Source organism: Callithrix jacchus, chromosome 6 (assembly GCF_049354715.1).
Source record: "Callithrix jacchus isolate 240 chromosome 6, calJac240_pri, whole genome shotgun sequence".
NCBI lineage: Eukaryota > Metazoa > Chordata > Mammalia > Primates > Cebidae > Callithrix > Callithrix jacchus.
Window position 1 is genome coordinate 78,268,224 of NC_133507.1, and position 18,433 is coordinate 78,286,656.

General features: G+C 43.4%; 1 protein-coding gene across 6 annotated transcripts in view; it reads left to right on the forward strand.

The window, feature by feature from the left end:
- The first annotated feature begins 10,136 nt into the window (after window positions 1-10,136).
- Window positions 10,137-18,433, forward strand: part of CACNB4 (calcium voltage-gated channel auxiliary subunit beta 4) — a 296,835-nt gene continuing 288,538 nt past the window's right edge. For 4 of the 6 annotated variants that reach the window (XM_078327789.1, XM_078327794.1, XM_002749448.7 and 1 more), the window contains exons 1-2: window positions 10,555-10,798; window positions 11,025-11,108. Coding sequence is in view for 3 of the 6 variants with exons in the window: in XM_002749448.7 (XP_002749494.1) it covers window positions 10,790-10,798; window positions 11,025-11,108 (93 nt within the window). In the remaining 3 variants the exon portion in view is untranslated. Of the gene's footprint in view, window positions 10,487-10,554; window positions 10,799-11,024; window positions 11,109-18,433 lie in introns of those variants that run through there. The other 2 variants (XM_002749446.8, XM_035304898.3) reach the window with 2 other exon arrangements.

Sequence of the window (18,433 nt, forward strand, 5' to 3'; positions counted from 1 at the left end):
TCACTATATGCAGCCCACACTTTATAGGGTGGGAAGTTATTCTTCTCCTCCTTGAGGGTAGAGTTTCTACATAAATTATGTGGAATTTTCCACATGGGGGGTTTGTCTCTTTTCTCCCATGTATTTGTTTGATGGTTTATTTTTATCACTATGAACTCATGGGTATTTCTTTTGTACTTTGGGTTTTATTTTCAATACCACTTTTATTACTCAAATGATTCGATCTTTGGCCATTGGGAGCTCTTTCAGTTTAGTTTACTCCTATTTCCCTTTGATGTGCCCGACCATGTAGTTTTGATTTTGGGGTTCTTTATTTAAAGCACTTACCTAGGCCGGGTGCAGTGGCTCACGCCTGTAATCCCAGCACTTTGGGAGGCTGAGGTGGGCGGATCACCTGAGGTCAGGAGTTTGAGACCAGCCTGACCAACAGGGGGAAACCCCATCTCTGAAATAAAGATTTAAAAAAAAAAAAAAAAAAGCACTTACCTTACTTTCTGGCACTGTAAGATGCTCCAGACTCCTCTTGTATGTTTCCTGCCCCAGTCCTAGAATTAGCCATTTGTGCAAGGTTGCCCTGACTTCTATTACAGGATAGTATTAGAAACCAACATCTTGGTACTAGATGTATTTGTTGCTACTAAGGGGTCATTGCTTCTAGGCCCTTGGCTGAAAGCAAGAAAAAATATATATGTATGCTAGCCCATGTATATACAGCGATCTATAAGTATTTCTTCTTTTTTCTTTTTGGAGATGGCTTCTCGCTCTGTGGCCTAGGCTGGAGTGCAGCGGCACAATCTCTCCGCCTCCCAGGTTCAAGCAATTCTCCTGCCTCAGTCTCCTCCCGAGTAGCTTGGACTACAGGCGCGCACCACCACACCCAGCTAATTTTTGTATTTTTAGTAGAGACGGGCTTTCACCATGTTGGCCAGGATGGTCTCAATCTTTTGACCTCGTAATCTGCTTGCCTTGGCCTCCCAAAGTGCTGGGATTTCAGATGTGAGCCACCGTGCCTGGCCATTTTGTTGTTGTTGTTGTTGAGATAGAGTATCTCAACACTCTGTCACCAGGCTGGAGTGCAGTAGTGCTATCTCGGCTCACTGCAACCTCCAATTCCCTGGTTCAAGCAATTCTGCCTCAGCCTCCCGAGTAGCTGGGATTACAGGCATGCACCACCACACTCAACTAATTTTTTTTTGTATTTTTAATAGAGACAGCTATTCACCATGTAAGCTAGGATGGTCTTGACCTCCTGACCTAGTGATCAACCCTCGTCAGCCTCCCAAAGTGCTGGTATTACACGTGTGAGCCACCATGCCTAGCTGTTTTTGTTTTTCTGAGACTGAGTCTCACTCTGTTGACTAGGCTAGAGTACAGTGGCTTGATCTTGGCTCACTACAACCTAGGCCTCCCAGGTTCAAGTGATTTTTGTGCCTCAGCCTCCTGAATAGCTGTGATTACAGGCATGCACCACCATGCCCAGCTAATTTTTGAATTTTTAGTAGAGACGTGGTTTCGCCATGTTGGCCAAGCTGGTCTCCAACTGCTGACCTCAGGTGATACTTACCTCAGCCTCCCAAAGTGTTAAGATTACAGGTGTGAGCCACTATGCCTAGGCAAATATTTCCTTTTATAAAGTTAATTTGTTTTTTGAGACAGGGTCTTACTCTGTTGTCCAGGCTGGAGTGCAGTGGCACAATCACAGCTCACTGCAGCCTCAACCTCCCAGGCTCTAGTGATCCTCTCATCTCAGCCTCCTAAATTGCTGGGACTACGGGCACACACCACCATGCCCTCCTAATTTAGTAAAACAGTTTTTTTGTAGGGATGTGTCTCACTATGTTGCCCAGGCTGGCCTTGAATTCCCGGGCTCAATTGATCCTACTGCCTCAACATCCCAAAGTGCTGGGATTACAGGCCCCATGGCATGGGGCCCTATACATATTTCTGTATATAACCATCTGTATCTATTAAGCTACCCTCCAGTTCATGCAGTTTCTTTCTTTTATTTTTTTTATGAAAGAAAGAAAGAGAAAGAGAAAAGGGGGAGAGAGAAGAGGAGTCTTGCTCTATTGCCCAGGCTGGAATGCAATCTAAAAGTAGGTATTAAAAACCTCTTTTATGCCGATAATTGTGCTTAACAGTGGAGACAGGAAGGAATAAGAAAAGAAAATAACAAACAGCCAACCAATATTTCATTTAAGTGTGTGAAATGCTATGCAAATGCTGAAGAGTGATTTGCTTCCATTTATGTGGTCACTTTCAAAATAGGCATAATGTAATACTAAAAACAAAATGTATGTTCTGTGGACCTGGGGTGAAGAATTCTATGAATATTCACTGAGTTTACTTGTTCCAGGTCTGAGTTCAAATCATAAATGTCCCTGTTAATTTTCTATCTCATTGATCTGTCGAATATTAACAATATAGTGTCAAAGTCTCCCACTATTATTGTGTGGGAGTCCAATCTCTTTAAAAGTTATTAAGAACTTGTCTTATGTATCTGGGTGCTCCTGTATTGGGTGCATATATATTTATGATCATTGACTCCTGTTGTTGCATTGATCCTTTTACCATTATGTAATGTCCTTCTTCGTTTCTTTTAGTCTTTGTTACTATTAAAGTCTATTTTGTCAGAGACGAAAGTTACAACTCCTGTTTTTTTTTCTCTCCATTTGATTGGTGAGTCTTCATCCAACCTTTTGTTTTGAGTCTTTTTGTATCCTTGCTTATGAGATGGATCTGGATAAAGAGTGCCAATGTGTTCTGACTTTTTATTCAGTTTGCGTGTCTGTGTCTTTGATTGGGGCATTTAATCCATTTAAATTTAGGATTAATATTGATATTTGTGAGTTTCATATTGTCATTTAATGCCAGCTGGCTATTTTGCCCATTAGTTGATATAGATTCTTCATTATGGAGATACTCTTCACCTTTTGGTAAGTTTTTGGGTTGACTGATACTGGTTGTTCCTTTCTGTGTATAGTGCTTCTTTCAGAAGCTCTTGTAAAGCAGGCCTGGTGGTGATGAAATCTCTGAGTGCTTGCTTGTTCATGAAAAATTTTATTTTTCCTTCATTTATGAAGCTTAGTTTCTGGATATGAGATTCTGGGTTGAAAATTCTTTTCTTTGAGGATATTGAATATTGACCCCAACTCTCTTCTAGTTTGTAGAGTTTCTGCTAAGAGATCTGCTGTGATAGGCTTCCCTTTGTGGGTAACCTGACCTTTCTCTCTAGCTGCCCTTAGAATTTTCTCCTTCATTTCAACCCTGGTGAATCTAATGATTATGTGTCTTGAGGTTGCTCTACTTGAGGAATATCTTTGTGGTGTTCTCTGTATTACCTGGAGTTGAGTATTGTCCTGCCTTTCTAGGTTAGGAAAGTTTTCCTGAATACTATCCTGAAGAATATTCTCCAGCTTGGATTCATTCTCTTCATGACATTCAGGTACACCTATCCAATGTAAATTAGGTCTTTTCACATAGTCCCATATTTCTTGGAGACTTTGCTCATTTCTTTTTACTTTTTCTTCTCTAATCTTGTCTTCTCGTTTCATTTCATTAAGTTGGTCTTCGACCTCTGATATCCTTTCTTCTGCTTGATCAATTAGACTGTTAAAACCTGTGCATACTTCACCGAGTTCTCATATTGTATTCTTCAGTTCCATTAATTCACTTATATTCCTCTCTAAATTGTCTATTCTCGTTAGGATTTTGTCAAACCTTTTTTCAAGGTTCTTAGTTTCTTTACATTGGGCTAGAACATATTCTTTTAACTTTCAGAAGTTTCTTATTATCCACCTTCTGGAGCCTAATTCTGTTAATGGACCACACTCGTTCTCCATCAGGACTTGTTCCCTTGTTGATGAGGAACTGTGATCCTCTATAGAGGGAGAGGCATTCTGATTTTGAGTATTCTCGGCCTTTTTACACTGGTTTCTTCCCATCATTGTAAATTTATTCACCTGTCATCTTTGTAATTACTGACTTTCAAATTATTTTGTCCAAGTTGTTAATTCCCAGGGCTGAAATCTGAGCAACCCACTGCGCCGGCTAAAACAGCGGCATCAAGATTCTTGGTGCTTTTCTGCCCGGGAGTCTCCGGTCTGGCTTCCCTTGTGAATTGCTTCTTCAATCTGCTGAATGGGCAACTCTGCCTTCCATGCAGGTTGTTTGTTTGTTACTACATGGATCATTACCAGCTACCCTTGAGTTCATGCAGATTCTCTAGTCCGTTACCACATGGATTATTCTCGTCTCCTCTCCTTGCTTCTGTGTAACCTTCTGATCCAACAGTGGGAAGCCAGGCCCCGATCATTTGCTATCTGTAATGAATTGTTGAGTTCCAGTCTATACACACAGTGATTTCACAATAGTTAACCTACACTCTTCAGAAACATGTTTAATAGCTGTAGTACAGTGCTTAGGCACAGTTCCTTTTAGTCTTACAGGTGCTACTCATTTCCAGAGTTACTTAGGCCAGCACTCCACATTCTTCAGTGACATTGTTTAATGTATTTGTAATACAGTTATATCGCATTCTGCATTCCATCCTGATCTCTCAACATCCTCAGTGGTTTTCTTTTTATTCACACACATTAACATTTACTTTATGCTGTGAAGTTCTATAGGTTTTGACAGATCCATGTCAGGTATGCATCATTACAGTGTCATACAGAACAGTTTCATCACCCTTAAAAACCTCCCATGCTCTACCTATTCAACCTGTTATCTCCATCACCCCCTCCAGAACCACTGATCTGTTTATTGACTTTATAACTTTGCCTTTTCTAGAATCCCAAATAACATACAGCCTCAGACTGGCTTTTTTCATTTACCAATATGCATTTAAGGTTTATCCATTTTTTTAATGGCTTGATGGCTGAATAGTATTTTGTCACATGCTTAGACCATGCTTTGTTTATTCATTCACCCATTAATGGACACCTTGGTTGCTTCCAGTTTTGGGTTATTATGAATAAGATATTAAACATTTGCATGCTGGACTTTGTGTGGATGCAGATTTTCAGATCAGCTGCATAAATACTTAGGTTCTTGATTGCTGGATTGTATAAGATGGTTTTAGCTTGTTAAGAAACTGCCAAGAAACTGCTGAAGTATGCCCCTAGGTTTCTGTACCATTTAGCATTTCCATCAGCAATGAATGAGAGTTCCTGTTGCTCCTTATCCTTACTAGCCATTGCTATTGTCATTTTGTTGTTGTTGTTGTTGTTGTTCTTGCTTTTGAGACAGAGTCTCACTCTGTCCCCCAGGCTGGAGTGCAGTGGCACAATCTTGGCTCACTGCAACATCTACCTCCTGGGTTCAAGCAGTTCTCCTGCTTCAGCCTCCTGAGTAGTTGGGATTACAGGTGCACATAATCATGCCTATTTTTTTTTTGTATTTTTAGTAGAGATGGGGATTCACCATGTTGGCCAGTCCGATCTTGAACTCCTGACCTTGTGATCCATCCACCTTGGCCTCCCAAAGTGCTGGGATTACAAGCATGAGCCGCCATACAGGGCCGCTATTGTCATTTTTATGTTTAGTCATTCTAATAGGTGTACAGTGGCATTGCATTGTTGTTTTAATCTGCATTTCCCCTAATGTAAATGATGTTGAGCATTGTTTCACATGCCTATTTGCTATCTATGTGTCTTCTTTGGTAAAGTATTCATTCAAATCTTTTGTTCATTTAAAAAACTGTTTGGTTTTTTTGAGATGGAGTCTCACTCTGTTGTCCAGGCTGGAGTGCAGTGGCGCGATCTTGGCTCACTGCAACCTCTGTCTCCTGGGTTCCAGCGATTCTCCCACCTCCGCCTCCTGAGTAACTGGGGTTACAGGCACATGCCACAATTCCTGGCTCATTTTTGTATTTTTTGTAGAGATGGGTTTCACCATGTTAGTCAAGCTGGTCTTGAACTCCTAACTTTGTGATCCACCTGCCTTGGCTTCCCAAAGTGCTGGGATTACAGGTGTGACTCACCGTGCCTGGCTAAAAAAAAGTTTTTGTTTTGTTTTTCAAATGTTAGATATGGGTCTCCTGTGTCTCAGGCTGCAATGCAGTAGTGAGATGATGGCTCCTGGCAGCCTCAAAACCTTGGGCTCAAGGCATCCTCCCACCTCAGCCTCCCAAATAGCTAGGACTACAGGTGCATGCTACCCACCACACATGGCTAATTTTTTTATTTTTTGTAGAGATGAGGTCCTGCTTCATTGGCCAGAATGGTCTTGATCTCCTGGCTTCTTAGGCAATTCTCTCCTCTGCCTCCCAAAGTGTGATTACCAGTGTGAGCCACAACCCTCTGCTACTTTTGTCCACTTTTTATTTGAATTGTTTATTATAGTTGAGGTTTTTGTTTTGTTTTACTTTGTTTGAGATGGAGTTTTGCTCTTGTTGCCAGGTGGCACGATCTTGGCTCACTGCAACCTCCGCCTCCTGGGTTCCTTCACCAGGATCAAGCGATTCTCCTGTCTCAGCCTCCTGAGTAGCTGGGATTATATACATCCGCCACCACGCCCAGCTAATTTTGTATTTTTTACTAGAGACCAGGTTTCTCTGTGTTGGCCAGGCTGGTCTCAAACTCCCAACCTCAGGTGATCTGCCCGCCTCTGCCTCCCAAAGTGTTGGGATTACAGGCGTTAGCCACTGCACCCTCCTATAGTTGAGGTTTAAGAGTTATTTATATATTTTGTTTACAAGTTATTTGTCTTTTTATTATCTTAACAGAATTTTTCGCAGAGCAGAATTTCTTTTGTTTGTTTTGTTTGCTTTTGTTTTTGTTTTAGACAGAGTTCTGCTCTCATTGCCCAGACTGGAGTGCAATGGCACAATCTCAGCTCACTGCGACCTCTGCCTCCCAGGTTCAAATGATTTTCTTGCCTCGGACTTCTGAATAGCTGGGATTACAGGCATGCACCACTGTACGCCTGGCTAATTTTTGTATTTTTAGTAGAGACAGGGTTTCACCATGTTGATCAGGCTGATCTTAAACTCTGACCTCGTCCACCTGCCTTGGCCTCCCAAAATGCTGGGATTACAGGCATGAGCCACCACGCTTGGCCCATTATTTTCCTTTTCTTACTCATGCTTTTGGTGTCATGTCTAAGAATTTATTGTCAAAGGCCATGGAGATTTACCCTTATCTGATCGTCTAACAGTTTTATATTTTTAACTCTTTTAAGTCTGTGATCAATTTTGAGTTAATTTTTGTATATGATGTAAGGTGGCAATCCCAACCTTTCTGGCACTAGGGACTAGTTTCATGGAAGATAATTTTTCCATGGGACAGGGATGGGGGATGGCTTGGGGATGATTCAAGCACATTACATTTATTGTGCGCTTTATTTCTATTATTATTACATACTCATGATAATGTAGAATCAGTCACTTTTCTCTAAGAAACTCCAAACTCCATAGTCCATGGTCTAATAACCCAGCCTCTCTTGCATTTCTGATCACTCTTCATCTCATTTCTCCATCTTGATCTCTCTATACAAACCTTCCAGCAAACAGGCCTTCCAGCAAGGGAGCCTTGGGCTGGCTTTCCTGCAACTAGATGGTCTCATCTGGGGGTGATGGGAGACAGTGACAGATCATCAGGCATTAGATTCTCATAGGAAGCCTGCAACTTAGATCCCTTGTATGTGCAATTTACAATAGAGTTTGCACTTATATGAGAATGTAATGCTGCCCCTGATCTGACAGGAGGCAGAACTCAGATTGTAATGCCCACTTGCCCTACCACTTACCTCCTGCTGTGTGGCCCAGTTCCTCACTGGTACAAGTCTGTGGCCTGGGGTTTGGGGACCCTTGATGTAAGGTAAAGGTTCAACATCTTTTCCACTCTGGTGTTGGAGGCAGGGACAATGGTGCACCTCTCTTTGAGTGACATCACCATGTTAGATGCTGAGTGTTTCTGGTAGAAAGGAGAAGCAGTCCCATGTTTCCTGACTTCCTTCTTGATGATCCAGGAGCAAAGGTGATCAAGGCTCGAGTATACTCAGTGCTGCTGTGGCCAAGGTATAGCCTCCAGGTACAGCTGGGCAGAAGGGAGCCCCCACTTCTCTGCCATATTGCTTAGAACTTAGTCTCAACAACAGGCAGCTGGGGGGAGGATAACAAATGCCGATGTTTTGTCCCTGCTAGGAAGCTAAACCTCCAGCTGGGAGCTGAAGAGGTGAGGGAGCCCTGTGTTACTGGCTGCACCAGTATACAGTGGAATTTCCCTCTCTGAGCTGGAAGCAGGAAGAGAGTGAGTAGGTCCTGGTTCAAATACCTCAAGCTCACTTTTCTTACTGGGTTTCAGTAGGTTTCCTTGAATGAATATTTCTTGATGTGTTGTGCACCTTTAGGACCATTTTTAGAAATTTAAATGGTTGTGTATGTATGTTTTTATAATTTTCACCAGTTTTGCTTTGAGCTGAATGTACAGGGATTCTCATGCAGTTGTGCCTCTGTGGGTTCTGTTTCAATAACTCAAAGTCATTGAGACTGTGGTCAGTGGAAAACCAGACAACTCAAAGTCCAGTGCTAACACAGTAATTGAACATGCACACACATGTATCAACTATGAAAATGGCTCAGAACTAAATATGGATTGGGTTGACAGGAACTAAAGCGGGGAGTCCTGTATGGTTACACCTACAATTCCCCATAAATTCTATGGAGTATCTACTATATGGAAGGCATAGGAATAGATGATAAACAGCTAAAAATCTGCTCTGAAAATTAGGAGACTTTCACAAAAACAGAACCAACAAACCAATAAACTAAGGCAGCCTATGCTAAGTGCCCAGAGAATACATGCTCCAGTTTTTCAGAAGCACAAGAATAAGCTGGGACTGGAGTGGTCAGGGAGGATTTCTGTGGAGTGAGCCGAGTCCCATTTAGAAGAAAGGTAGGATTTGGCCGGGTGTGTAGGTTGGTGGGAGGGCATATTCCAGGGAGGCATTTAAGGTAGGATTGCATTTGGAATGCTTGGGTAATGAGTAGATCTGCCAGCTTGCTGGAAGGTTTGTATAAAAAAGATCAAGATGGAGAAATGAGATGGAGAGTGATCAGAAATGCAGGGGAGGCTGGGATGTTGGACCAGGGAGTTTGGAGTTTAATCTTAGAGAAGAGTGACTTGGGCAAGAGATTTCACGAAAATGGTTTTGCCTGTAGTGTGTAAATGGAATAAAATCTCTGCGTGTGTATACGCACATGCCATGCACTAGGAAGTCTGGAGGCAAAAACACTGGTTATAAGATTGTTACAGAAGTTTGGATTAAGTGAAGGTATTAGGAATGGAAAGGAAGTGTCTGGTGGATGGTAAGCTATAATTGGGACCTCAATAAAGCCAAGCAATTGTTAAAACAAGCATGATAGTTGTGTCTATAAAGTCCTAGAATGCAAGCTTAGATGGGCTGATTTAGCGATTTGAGAGGGTATGTATATGTTAATTTAAACAGAATCTCTTTATTTTTGAATTTGCATATATTTTTCTTCCCTCTTCTTATTCCTCTCTACAGTACCTCACACTTACTCCTCTTCTCCGCATCCCTCTCTTTTAATTTGATCACAAATTAATCTCTTGTATGTATTTGCAGGAGGAAACCAGCGGCAAACGTTGTGTATGGTTGCAAGGATGAGTTTCTCCCCTTGAAAACATCCATCCGCATAGAAATGGGAGGCACAGTGACCAACTCTTGCTTCTTAGCAGATCTAAAATGACCTTCAAAACTCCTTAGGACAGGCTGGTCTTTGGCGGGGCAGCATCTTCCGTCAGACTCGGGCTGGTTGGGTTTCGCACGGCTGCCTGGATGTGTGTGACTCGCAGCTCTAAGGACAGAATTGCCAAAGCAATACAAAAACACGCAGGAAAAGCTAGCCACAAAACCCCATGCCTTACCACAGTAGGCTGTTGAGTGAAGTCGCGGAAGGTGGCTCTGCTCTTGCCCTTTTAAAATTCCAGTGCAGCAAACACACACACACAGCCGCCCGGTTCTTCCCACTCCCGCCACACTGCACCAGCTTCCCTCCCCAAGTCCTGATTCATGAACCGTGCCACCTTTGTCTCATTTTAAACTGTGCAGACTATTTTAATCCTGCCACCCCCATCCCAGATTTCCCCCTCCCTTCATCCTCTGGAAGCTCTGATGTAAAGCGCTCGCTAGGTGGGAGAGCGCTTCTCCCAGTCGGCTGGGGTAGGCGAGTTTCCGAGAAGCCCCCTCCCCGGGACCCAGCCACGGGCGCGGGGGAAGCGCCTCGGTCCCTTTAAGGTGCCGCGCTCTCCGAAGTGCAGGCAGGGAGCCTGGGCGCCGGCGCGGGTCCTGGAGCCGGGTGGGGAAGTCCTGTGCCCTCCCCCTCTGCTCGCAGCCCAGCCTCGGGGGCCAGCGCCCTCCGCCCACCGCGCACGGGCGGGCCATGCGGTGGCTCTGAACGATGTCCTCCTCCTCCTACGCCAAGAACGGGACCGCGGACGGGCCGCACTCCCCCACCTCGCAGGTACCGCCCCCTCCTCCCCCCCTCCTCCTCTTCCTTCTCTTCCTTCCTCACACCTCCTCCGCCGCCCTAGCGCGCCCCGCCTTCGTGCCGGGCGTGCGGGGCCCCAGTCCCGGGAGTCGGCGGCCCCGCTCCCCTACCCCTCCTCCACGTCCCTTTCTCCTCCCGCTCCTCCTCTTTCTCCTCCTTCTCCTCTTCCTCCTCCTCCTCAGCCTCCTTCGGGTCTCTGCGCTCCCGCTCCGGAGCCCGCAGCCTCCCCAAGCCGATGCCGGGGATTCGGACCCCGCACCCTGACAGTCTTTGTTAATGGATGTGGTGGGTGCTTGCGGGCTGCACTTCTCGGGCATCTTCTCTGCCGTCGAGGCTTGGAGTGGGTGGGTGGGGGTGGGGGCTGTATTTGGGAGTCGCGAAGGAGACTTGGGTGCGGGCTCTAGGGGACCCCGGGGAGCGGGTCCGGAGGCGGACTCCAGCCAGGGATGGTCGCCCTGCTCCGCGCTGCGGTCCTCACTGGCTTCTCTCTGGCCCCGTGTGTCGAGTCCAGGTGGCCCGAGGCACCACAACCCGGAGGAGCAGGTTGAAAAGATCCGATGGCAGCACCACTTCGACCAGCTTCATCCTCAGACAGGTACGAGAAGGAGGCGGGAGAGCAGGATGGGGAGGAGGCCGAGCGTGTGGCGCGGAGTCCTGGAGCCGATGGTGGCCACCACGTGCAGGAGCTCTGGGTCGAGTCCGCGTGCGTCTCTTCCCGGCCTCGGCGGGTGCTGGGGCTCCGTCCCTCTCCCTCTCCCTCTCCCTCTAGCCCAGGCTCTTGAAGTCTTCGTGTCCCGGCGCCGCACCGCCCTGGGAAGTTAGTTTGTGCATGTGTGTGGACAGTTCGGAGGGGACCTGGCTTAAGTCAGGGACGTTGAATTAAAGAGCTGGAAATATGTCTGGTTGCACCTTTGGTGCCTGGAGAAACGTCTTTACGTCGTGTAACTCGACCTAGAGTAACCAGACCCTTCGGCTCCGGGGACCTGGTTTGATTCGAGTTGAGACTTAGTGGTTTCTTCTATTTTGTCCTAATTTGAATACTCTTATTTGTCTGGATCTTGGAGAGATAGCCGAGCTCCGGTCACAAGAAAGACACTTTGAGCAGAAAGTTTACTCTCACTTTGGGACCGATTCTTGGATTCGCTTAATAAGGGAAAGACAGCCGTATCTGGTTAAGTAGGAATTAACGAAGGCCAGCACTCAGCTCCCGGGGTCTGGGTGCGCCTTCACTTCGTGTCTGTTTTCTTAGTGCTTGCTTTCTCCTGCGTGGTTCCAGTGAGAGTTGTCTGTGCTCGGGATCTCGGGATCGTTGGTAACGCTGAAGGCTTAGGTGCCTTTCACCTTGACACAGGAAATTGGTCCTCAGTTTTCCAACTGTTCGTGTGCGGTTAATGAAACCACCCCTGGCTGCTGGGTGCTAGAGAGATCATGCGAAAGTGAGTCACCTTGATCTTTCTTTGGAACAGAAATTGTCGGGGTGTGTCCTAGGTTTCGGGTGACCTAGGAAGACATTGGTCATGGCACCAAGAAGCTTTTATCCCAGGTCTTCCTGTGGGCTGCCAGGGTGACCTTGAGAAGTTCTTTTCCCTCTAGGTTACTCGGTATTGTGTAATGTGTTTCTAACCTATGATGGCAGCTGTGGTGTATCTTTAGTGATTATCATCAATTTAATCATATCAACGAGGAATGGACTTTAGCCTCAAAATTGGACTCAGACCTCTTCTAAAAGGGTCTATAAAGCACAGTTAGATGATATTTTTATGCAGAATTTCACTTTCTGCAGAAGCAGAAATTTTGACTACCCTTTAATTTAGTGACCACTAAGCATATACATTATTGAAATAAATGCATTTTGGATTTCTATCTCATTCTTAAAATGCATTCTATCCCCTTTGTAGTACTTAGATTATGTATTTGATAAGGCACATTTTTCTGTTATGCAATTGTTTGAGGTCTTGCTGGTGTTTATTTTGTAGGTGCCTATTTTTAGTGGTGTTTTATTGTTGCAAATTCTTGGAAATACTAATTATACAGCAGTTCATTCCATAAGCTGTTTGACTAGAACTTTGGAGTTCATGTACATAACTGCACTAATGCTTTATTCTTCCTCCTAAGCAGAAACAAAATAATATTCTAATATTCTTATTCTTTTCTCAATTTATGCCCACAACTGATTGAGATAATGTACATATAAGTTCGTGTGAAGTGTGTGCTGCTATGTGCTGGCTTAAAAAATGTAAAACATATTATGTGATAAATAATTTTGGGAATAATTTAAAGCAAAGTAGATGTTTTAGAATAAACATATTTCATAAATCTGTATGAAATGGGGATTCATTGGTTTGATTCAATGTTCTAATTTAAATTCAGGAGTTAATTGTAATTATGTTATATGTACAATCTTTTTATTTTTTGGCACAAAAGTAGTACTTACTTTTTATGAGCACTTTATAACTCAGTAAGTACCCTAAATATGATCTCATTTAAATGACATCATACAGACTTCTGTATTGGCTACAGTAAAAATAACTGATGGATTTACATTTGTTTGATGAGATAAAGAAAATGATTGCAAATGCAATTTAACAGCAGCTTTGGGATAAAATTGCAAATTTCACCCAAATGCCAATTTTTTTTTTTTTTTTTTTGACAGTTTTGCTCTTGTTGTCCAGGCTGGAGTGCAAAGGCATGATCTCAGCTCATTGCAACCTCCACCTCCCGGGTTTAAACAATTCTCCTGTCTCAGCCTCCCAAGTAGCTGGGACTACAGGCATGCACCACCATGCCTGGCTAATTTTGTAGTTTTAGTAGAGATGGGTTCTACCATTGTTGGTTGGTTAGGCTGGTCTTGAACTCCTGACCTCAGGTGATCGCCCGCCTCAGCCTCCCAAAGTGCTGGGATTACAGGCTTGAGCCACCGTGTCCAGCCTCAACCCCCCCCAAAATATATAAATATTTTTTGGGACAGAGTCTCACTTTGTTGCCAGGCGCCAGGCCGGAATGCAGTGGCACCATCTCGGCTCACTGCAACCTCCGCCTCCCGGGTTAAAGCAATTCTCCTGCCGCAGCCTCCCAAGTAGCTGGGACTACAGGTGCACACCACCACGGCAAGCTGATTTTTGTATTTTTAGTAGAGACAGGGTTTCACCACATTGGCCAGGATGGTCTTGATCTCTTGACCTCAGGTGATCCGTCCTCCTCGGTCTCCCAAAATGCTGGAATTACAGGCGTGAGCCACTGCGCTTGGCCAAAAATATTTTTTATGAAAGCATAACAGCTGCTTATGTTAACAGAGCCTCGGGCTGGTCACAGTGGCTCGTGTCTGTAATCCCAGCACTTTGGGACACTGATGTGGGTGGATCACCTGAGGTCAGGAGTTTGAAACCAGCCTGGCTAACATGGTGAAAACCCATCTCTACTAAAAATACAAAGAAATTAGCCAGGCATGGTGGTATGTAATCCCAGCTACTTGGGAGGCTGAGGCAAGAGAATCTTTTGAACCTGGGTGGCAGAGGTTTCAGTGAGCTGACATTGCTCCACTGCACTCCAGCCTGGGTGACAGAGCAGGACTCCATCTCAAAAAAAAAAAAAAAAAAACCCAAAGAAACAGAGCCTCATTATTTGTAGAATGAATTATTTATTGGTATCTGAATTCTTGATACGTCAGGGCGATGAAATCTCTTGGTGATGTTTCACAGTCTATGTGATGCCTTTGAGGATGAAGAAGATAGTGGAATACCAAAAAAAAAAAAAAAAAGTTGTTCCTTTCTTTGTCATATCATATACAAAAATATGAAGAAAAGCTTTCACTTAAAAAAAAATCAATGTGTTGCATTGGATGGGGAAGACTGGGCTGTTGATGAAGCAGAGAAGGCAGTTGGCAAACTCACCCAATAAGACAATATTTGTTCTTTGAGCTTGTTAAAAAGTTTCAGTGTTTGTGAGAATATATATGCATATATGTGTGCATGTACACACGTGCACATTTGAATTGGCTGGAAAACAAGCAGACTGAGAAAGGGAGCCTGCTTCTACTCTGAGGACTGCTCATGAAGCCCCTCAGCAATCTCTGACCTTGTTTCTGGTCTACAAGATTTCTGGCCTCCACCATTTAGGAGGGACAGAGGTTTTGGAATGATTCCAGGGAGCAACTAAATGGCTTCTTTGAGGAAAGGTGAGAAGATGAAGTACTTTGCCACTGAAAGGAAAGAAAGCTAGGAGTGACCCAGAAATGATTTTCAAAGTACACACAAAGGCCTGCTTTGGAAATGTGATAAAGTGTTTTCACTCTTCATTGAGGATGAAACTCAAGAATTGACCAAAAATTAGAAAGCAACGATGTTTACAGCAAGACCTTCCTAAGAGTGTTGCTGTCATTGGAGTGGCTTTCCAAATGAGGCTGTGGAATTTTCTTTCAGGAGAGCCCTTCTTATAGGCCATTTATGAATGGATTATTTAATCATATTTTAAAGTTTTAGGAAACTCTTAAGTATTTGCTTTATATCCAGCACTGATATTGTCCAGATATTGTAGGAGGAGAATGAAAAGATGGATGAGACACAGCTCCTGTACTCAAAGATTTTTATAATTTAGCAATGGAGACAGAGATGTATACAAAGAGTACAGTGACATGTAACAAGGAATGAGAGGGTGGGCTCAATGACTGTGAACTCCGACCTATTATATACCCATAACTATATCTACCCATGGATCTACACATACAGTTTATATGGTTGAGTACTTCAGGTTAGTTCTCTTCCCACTTGGGTTTGAAGAGGAAATCTGATCAGAGTGGGAATAATTTGTTGACCTTTCCTTGTTAAGTTTGCTTTCATGAGGCTAGCAATGTCTTACCTGGCCTGGCATCTATCTGCTTCCAGCCTCATCTTTAGCCATGATCTCTTAGCTCTGGTTGCAGAGTTTGAACACACTATCCTCCCTCTTTCCACTTTGCATATGCTGAGCCCTCTGTGTGGCAGGTTCTTGCTCTTCCTTCTGCCTAGTTAACTTTTTAACTTCCCTGAGATCTGAGAGTTTAGTCTTCCCTTCCTTTTCTAATCTTTCTGATGAAGTCAGTTCCCCAGCTAGGGGCTCCCAGAGGGCCTTGTGCCAATTTTCAGTAATACCACCACTTTTATTTAACATGTACTTAGATTTCTCTGTTCCATTCTGTCTCCCCATCCAGAAAATGAGTTCCATGAGGACAGGGACATATCTGCATTTGATCTTGTGTTCTCAGCATCTAGCATAGTATATGTTCAATAAATATGCGCTTGAATGAGTGCAGGAGTGGATGGATGGAGGACTAACTTGATATATTTTAGGGATGAGATTCTGCTCCAAAATTAAATGCTTTGTTTAGTAGGGAGAAATTGCCTCCTAACAAACCTCCCCCCAAACTCTGTGGCTGAAAACAACATTTTTTTTATTTCTGTGTACTAACCAGACAGTTCTGCATTGTGTGATGTTATATGGGCACTGGGATGGGTCCAAAGTAGGCACATACATGTGGTTGGCAGTTGGTGCTGGCTGCTGGCTGAGAACTCAACTAGAGCTTTTGGCAGGGGCTCACTTTTTCTCCACCTGGGCCTCTCAACATGGTTGCTTGAGCTTCCTGATAATATGGTGGCTGGGTTCCAAGAAGTGAAGGCTAAAGCTGCAGCTCTCCCAAGGCCCAGTTTCAAAAGCTACACGGTATCACTTCTCTTGCAACCTCAATTCAAAACAGGTCCAGGAGCCTGCTCAGTTGCAAGGAGAGAGAAAATGGATTATCTTTTGATGGGGTGCAGCAAGGTCAATTATAAAAGAGCATATGAGTAACACACACACACACACACACACACACACGCACACACAGAAAAACAGCAAGTCAGATTCAGTGCCAATAGTATAAACAGGAATTTAAAGATGATTCAATTTATATAACAAATTAAAGAAAAATATATGTTGAATTCAGTAGTTGCCAAAAAAGTATTTGATAAATTTTATAAGTTAAGAATAGATCCTGTCTAGAGGCACATGATTTTAAAAGAAAGGATAGAAGGCAGCTCCCTAAATCTAATAAAAATTATCTACTAAAATCCACAGCAAACATCGCATTGAGCAGAGAAACTAGAAACAACATATGTTTGCAGCAGTCAGTAAATGAGCAAATAATGTACATCAGGCCTCTCTCATCCATGGTTTTGTATTCCCTGGTTTCAGTTACCTGTGGGCAACTGAGGTCTGAAAATAGGTGAGTACAGTACGATAGATATTTTGAGAGCAAGAAAGAGACTATATTTCATATAACTTTTATTATGGTGTATTGTTAACATTGTTCTATTTTGTTTTTAATTATTGTTGTTAATCTCTCTCTCTCTTTTTTTTTTTTTTTTTTTTGAGACAGAGTTTTGTTCTTGTTGCCCAGGCTGGAGTATAATGGCATGATTTCTGCTCACTGCAAGCTCTGCCTCCTGGGTTCAAGCGATCCTCCTGCCTCAGCCTCCCGAATAGCTGAGATTACAGGCATGCGCCACCATGCCCAGCTATTTTTTATTTTTTTTGTATTTTTAGTAGAGACAGGGTTTCTCCATGTTGGTCAGGCCAGTCTCGGACTCCCTACTTCAGGTGATCCACCTACCTGAGCCTCCCAAAGTACTGGGATTACAGGCATGAGCCACTGCCTATTGTTGTTAATCTCTTACTGTGCCTAATTTACAAACTAGACTTTCTCTTAGGTATATACATATAGGAAAAACCATATATATGGTTTGTTGCTCTCTGTAGTTCCAGGCATTCACTAGGGTCTTGGAATGTATCCCCCGAAGTTAAGGGGGGACTACTCTATATAATACTACAGAGTACCGTTCATCAATTAAAGAAAAAATTGAAGCGGCCCTGTATATAATGATACAAAAATGCATTTGAGATGTTCACTTGAAATGCATTCAACTGAAAAAAATAAGTTACAGAATCATGCACAATAATATTTCATTAAAAAAGAGCATGTGGAGTGGAAGATATGGTCGCAGCCATTGTTGGAACCATCTACCTTAGAGCAAGGAACCTCGTATTTTTTAAGGTATGCTAATCAGATGATCGTTACAATAATTCAGTGAACCACACTGTATTTAGAGATCTAAAACATTCAGATTTTTAGGTTGATACTAGAATAAAGCAAGTTGGCAAACAAATTCTTTGGGTTATAATTTGAGCACCAGTCATAGATATGTTTCTCTGATGAAATGCAAATTCATCAACAGAAGGTATATGCTTTGCACATAGCTCTAAGAATAATCATATGCCTAGAGGCATATATATATGCAAAATTTATCCATAAACTTAGAATCACAGAATTTTAGAACAGGAAGAGATTGCAGAAAGAAAATGTTTCAGTCTCTTTCTTCAGATGAATAAAACATAGGCCCAAGGACATAAAGGTCATATCAATAGTTAATGGTAGAATGGACGAAAGGGGTCCTGGCTCAGACTCTACGCTTTTTTTTTTCACCACAGTTCGCTTTATCCCCGAATAAACAAGCCAGACGCACAAACTCACATAGGTGTGGATACATGCAAGAACATATGGAGCTTACTCCTCTTAGATCCTGGAAATGCTCTTAACCTATGTTCTTGCTGTGAAGAACCATAGCATCGGTTGAAGAATTTAGAGACTTTGGTTTCTTCCCAATTCTATCATGATGGAATTTTTGTTTACTTGGTTAGTTTCTTGCAGAATTATTCTTACCATCCTCCAGCTTTCTGCCAGTTCCTCCCATTGACTGAGTCTCTGTGGACACCCACTCACCTGGGATTCTGGGAAACAGCCTGCAGACTGTGGACCCCTGAGATAGAAAGCAGAGCAGTCAAGGTGGGGGACACAGCCATTTATGTTTATTTTTATTTTTGTTTGAGACGGAGTCTTGCCGCTGCTCATGC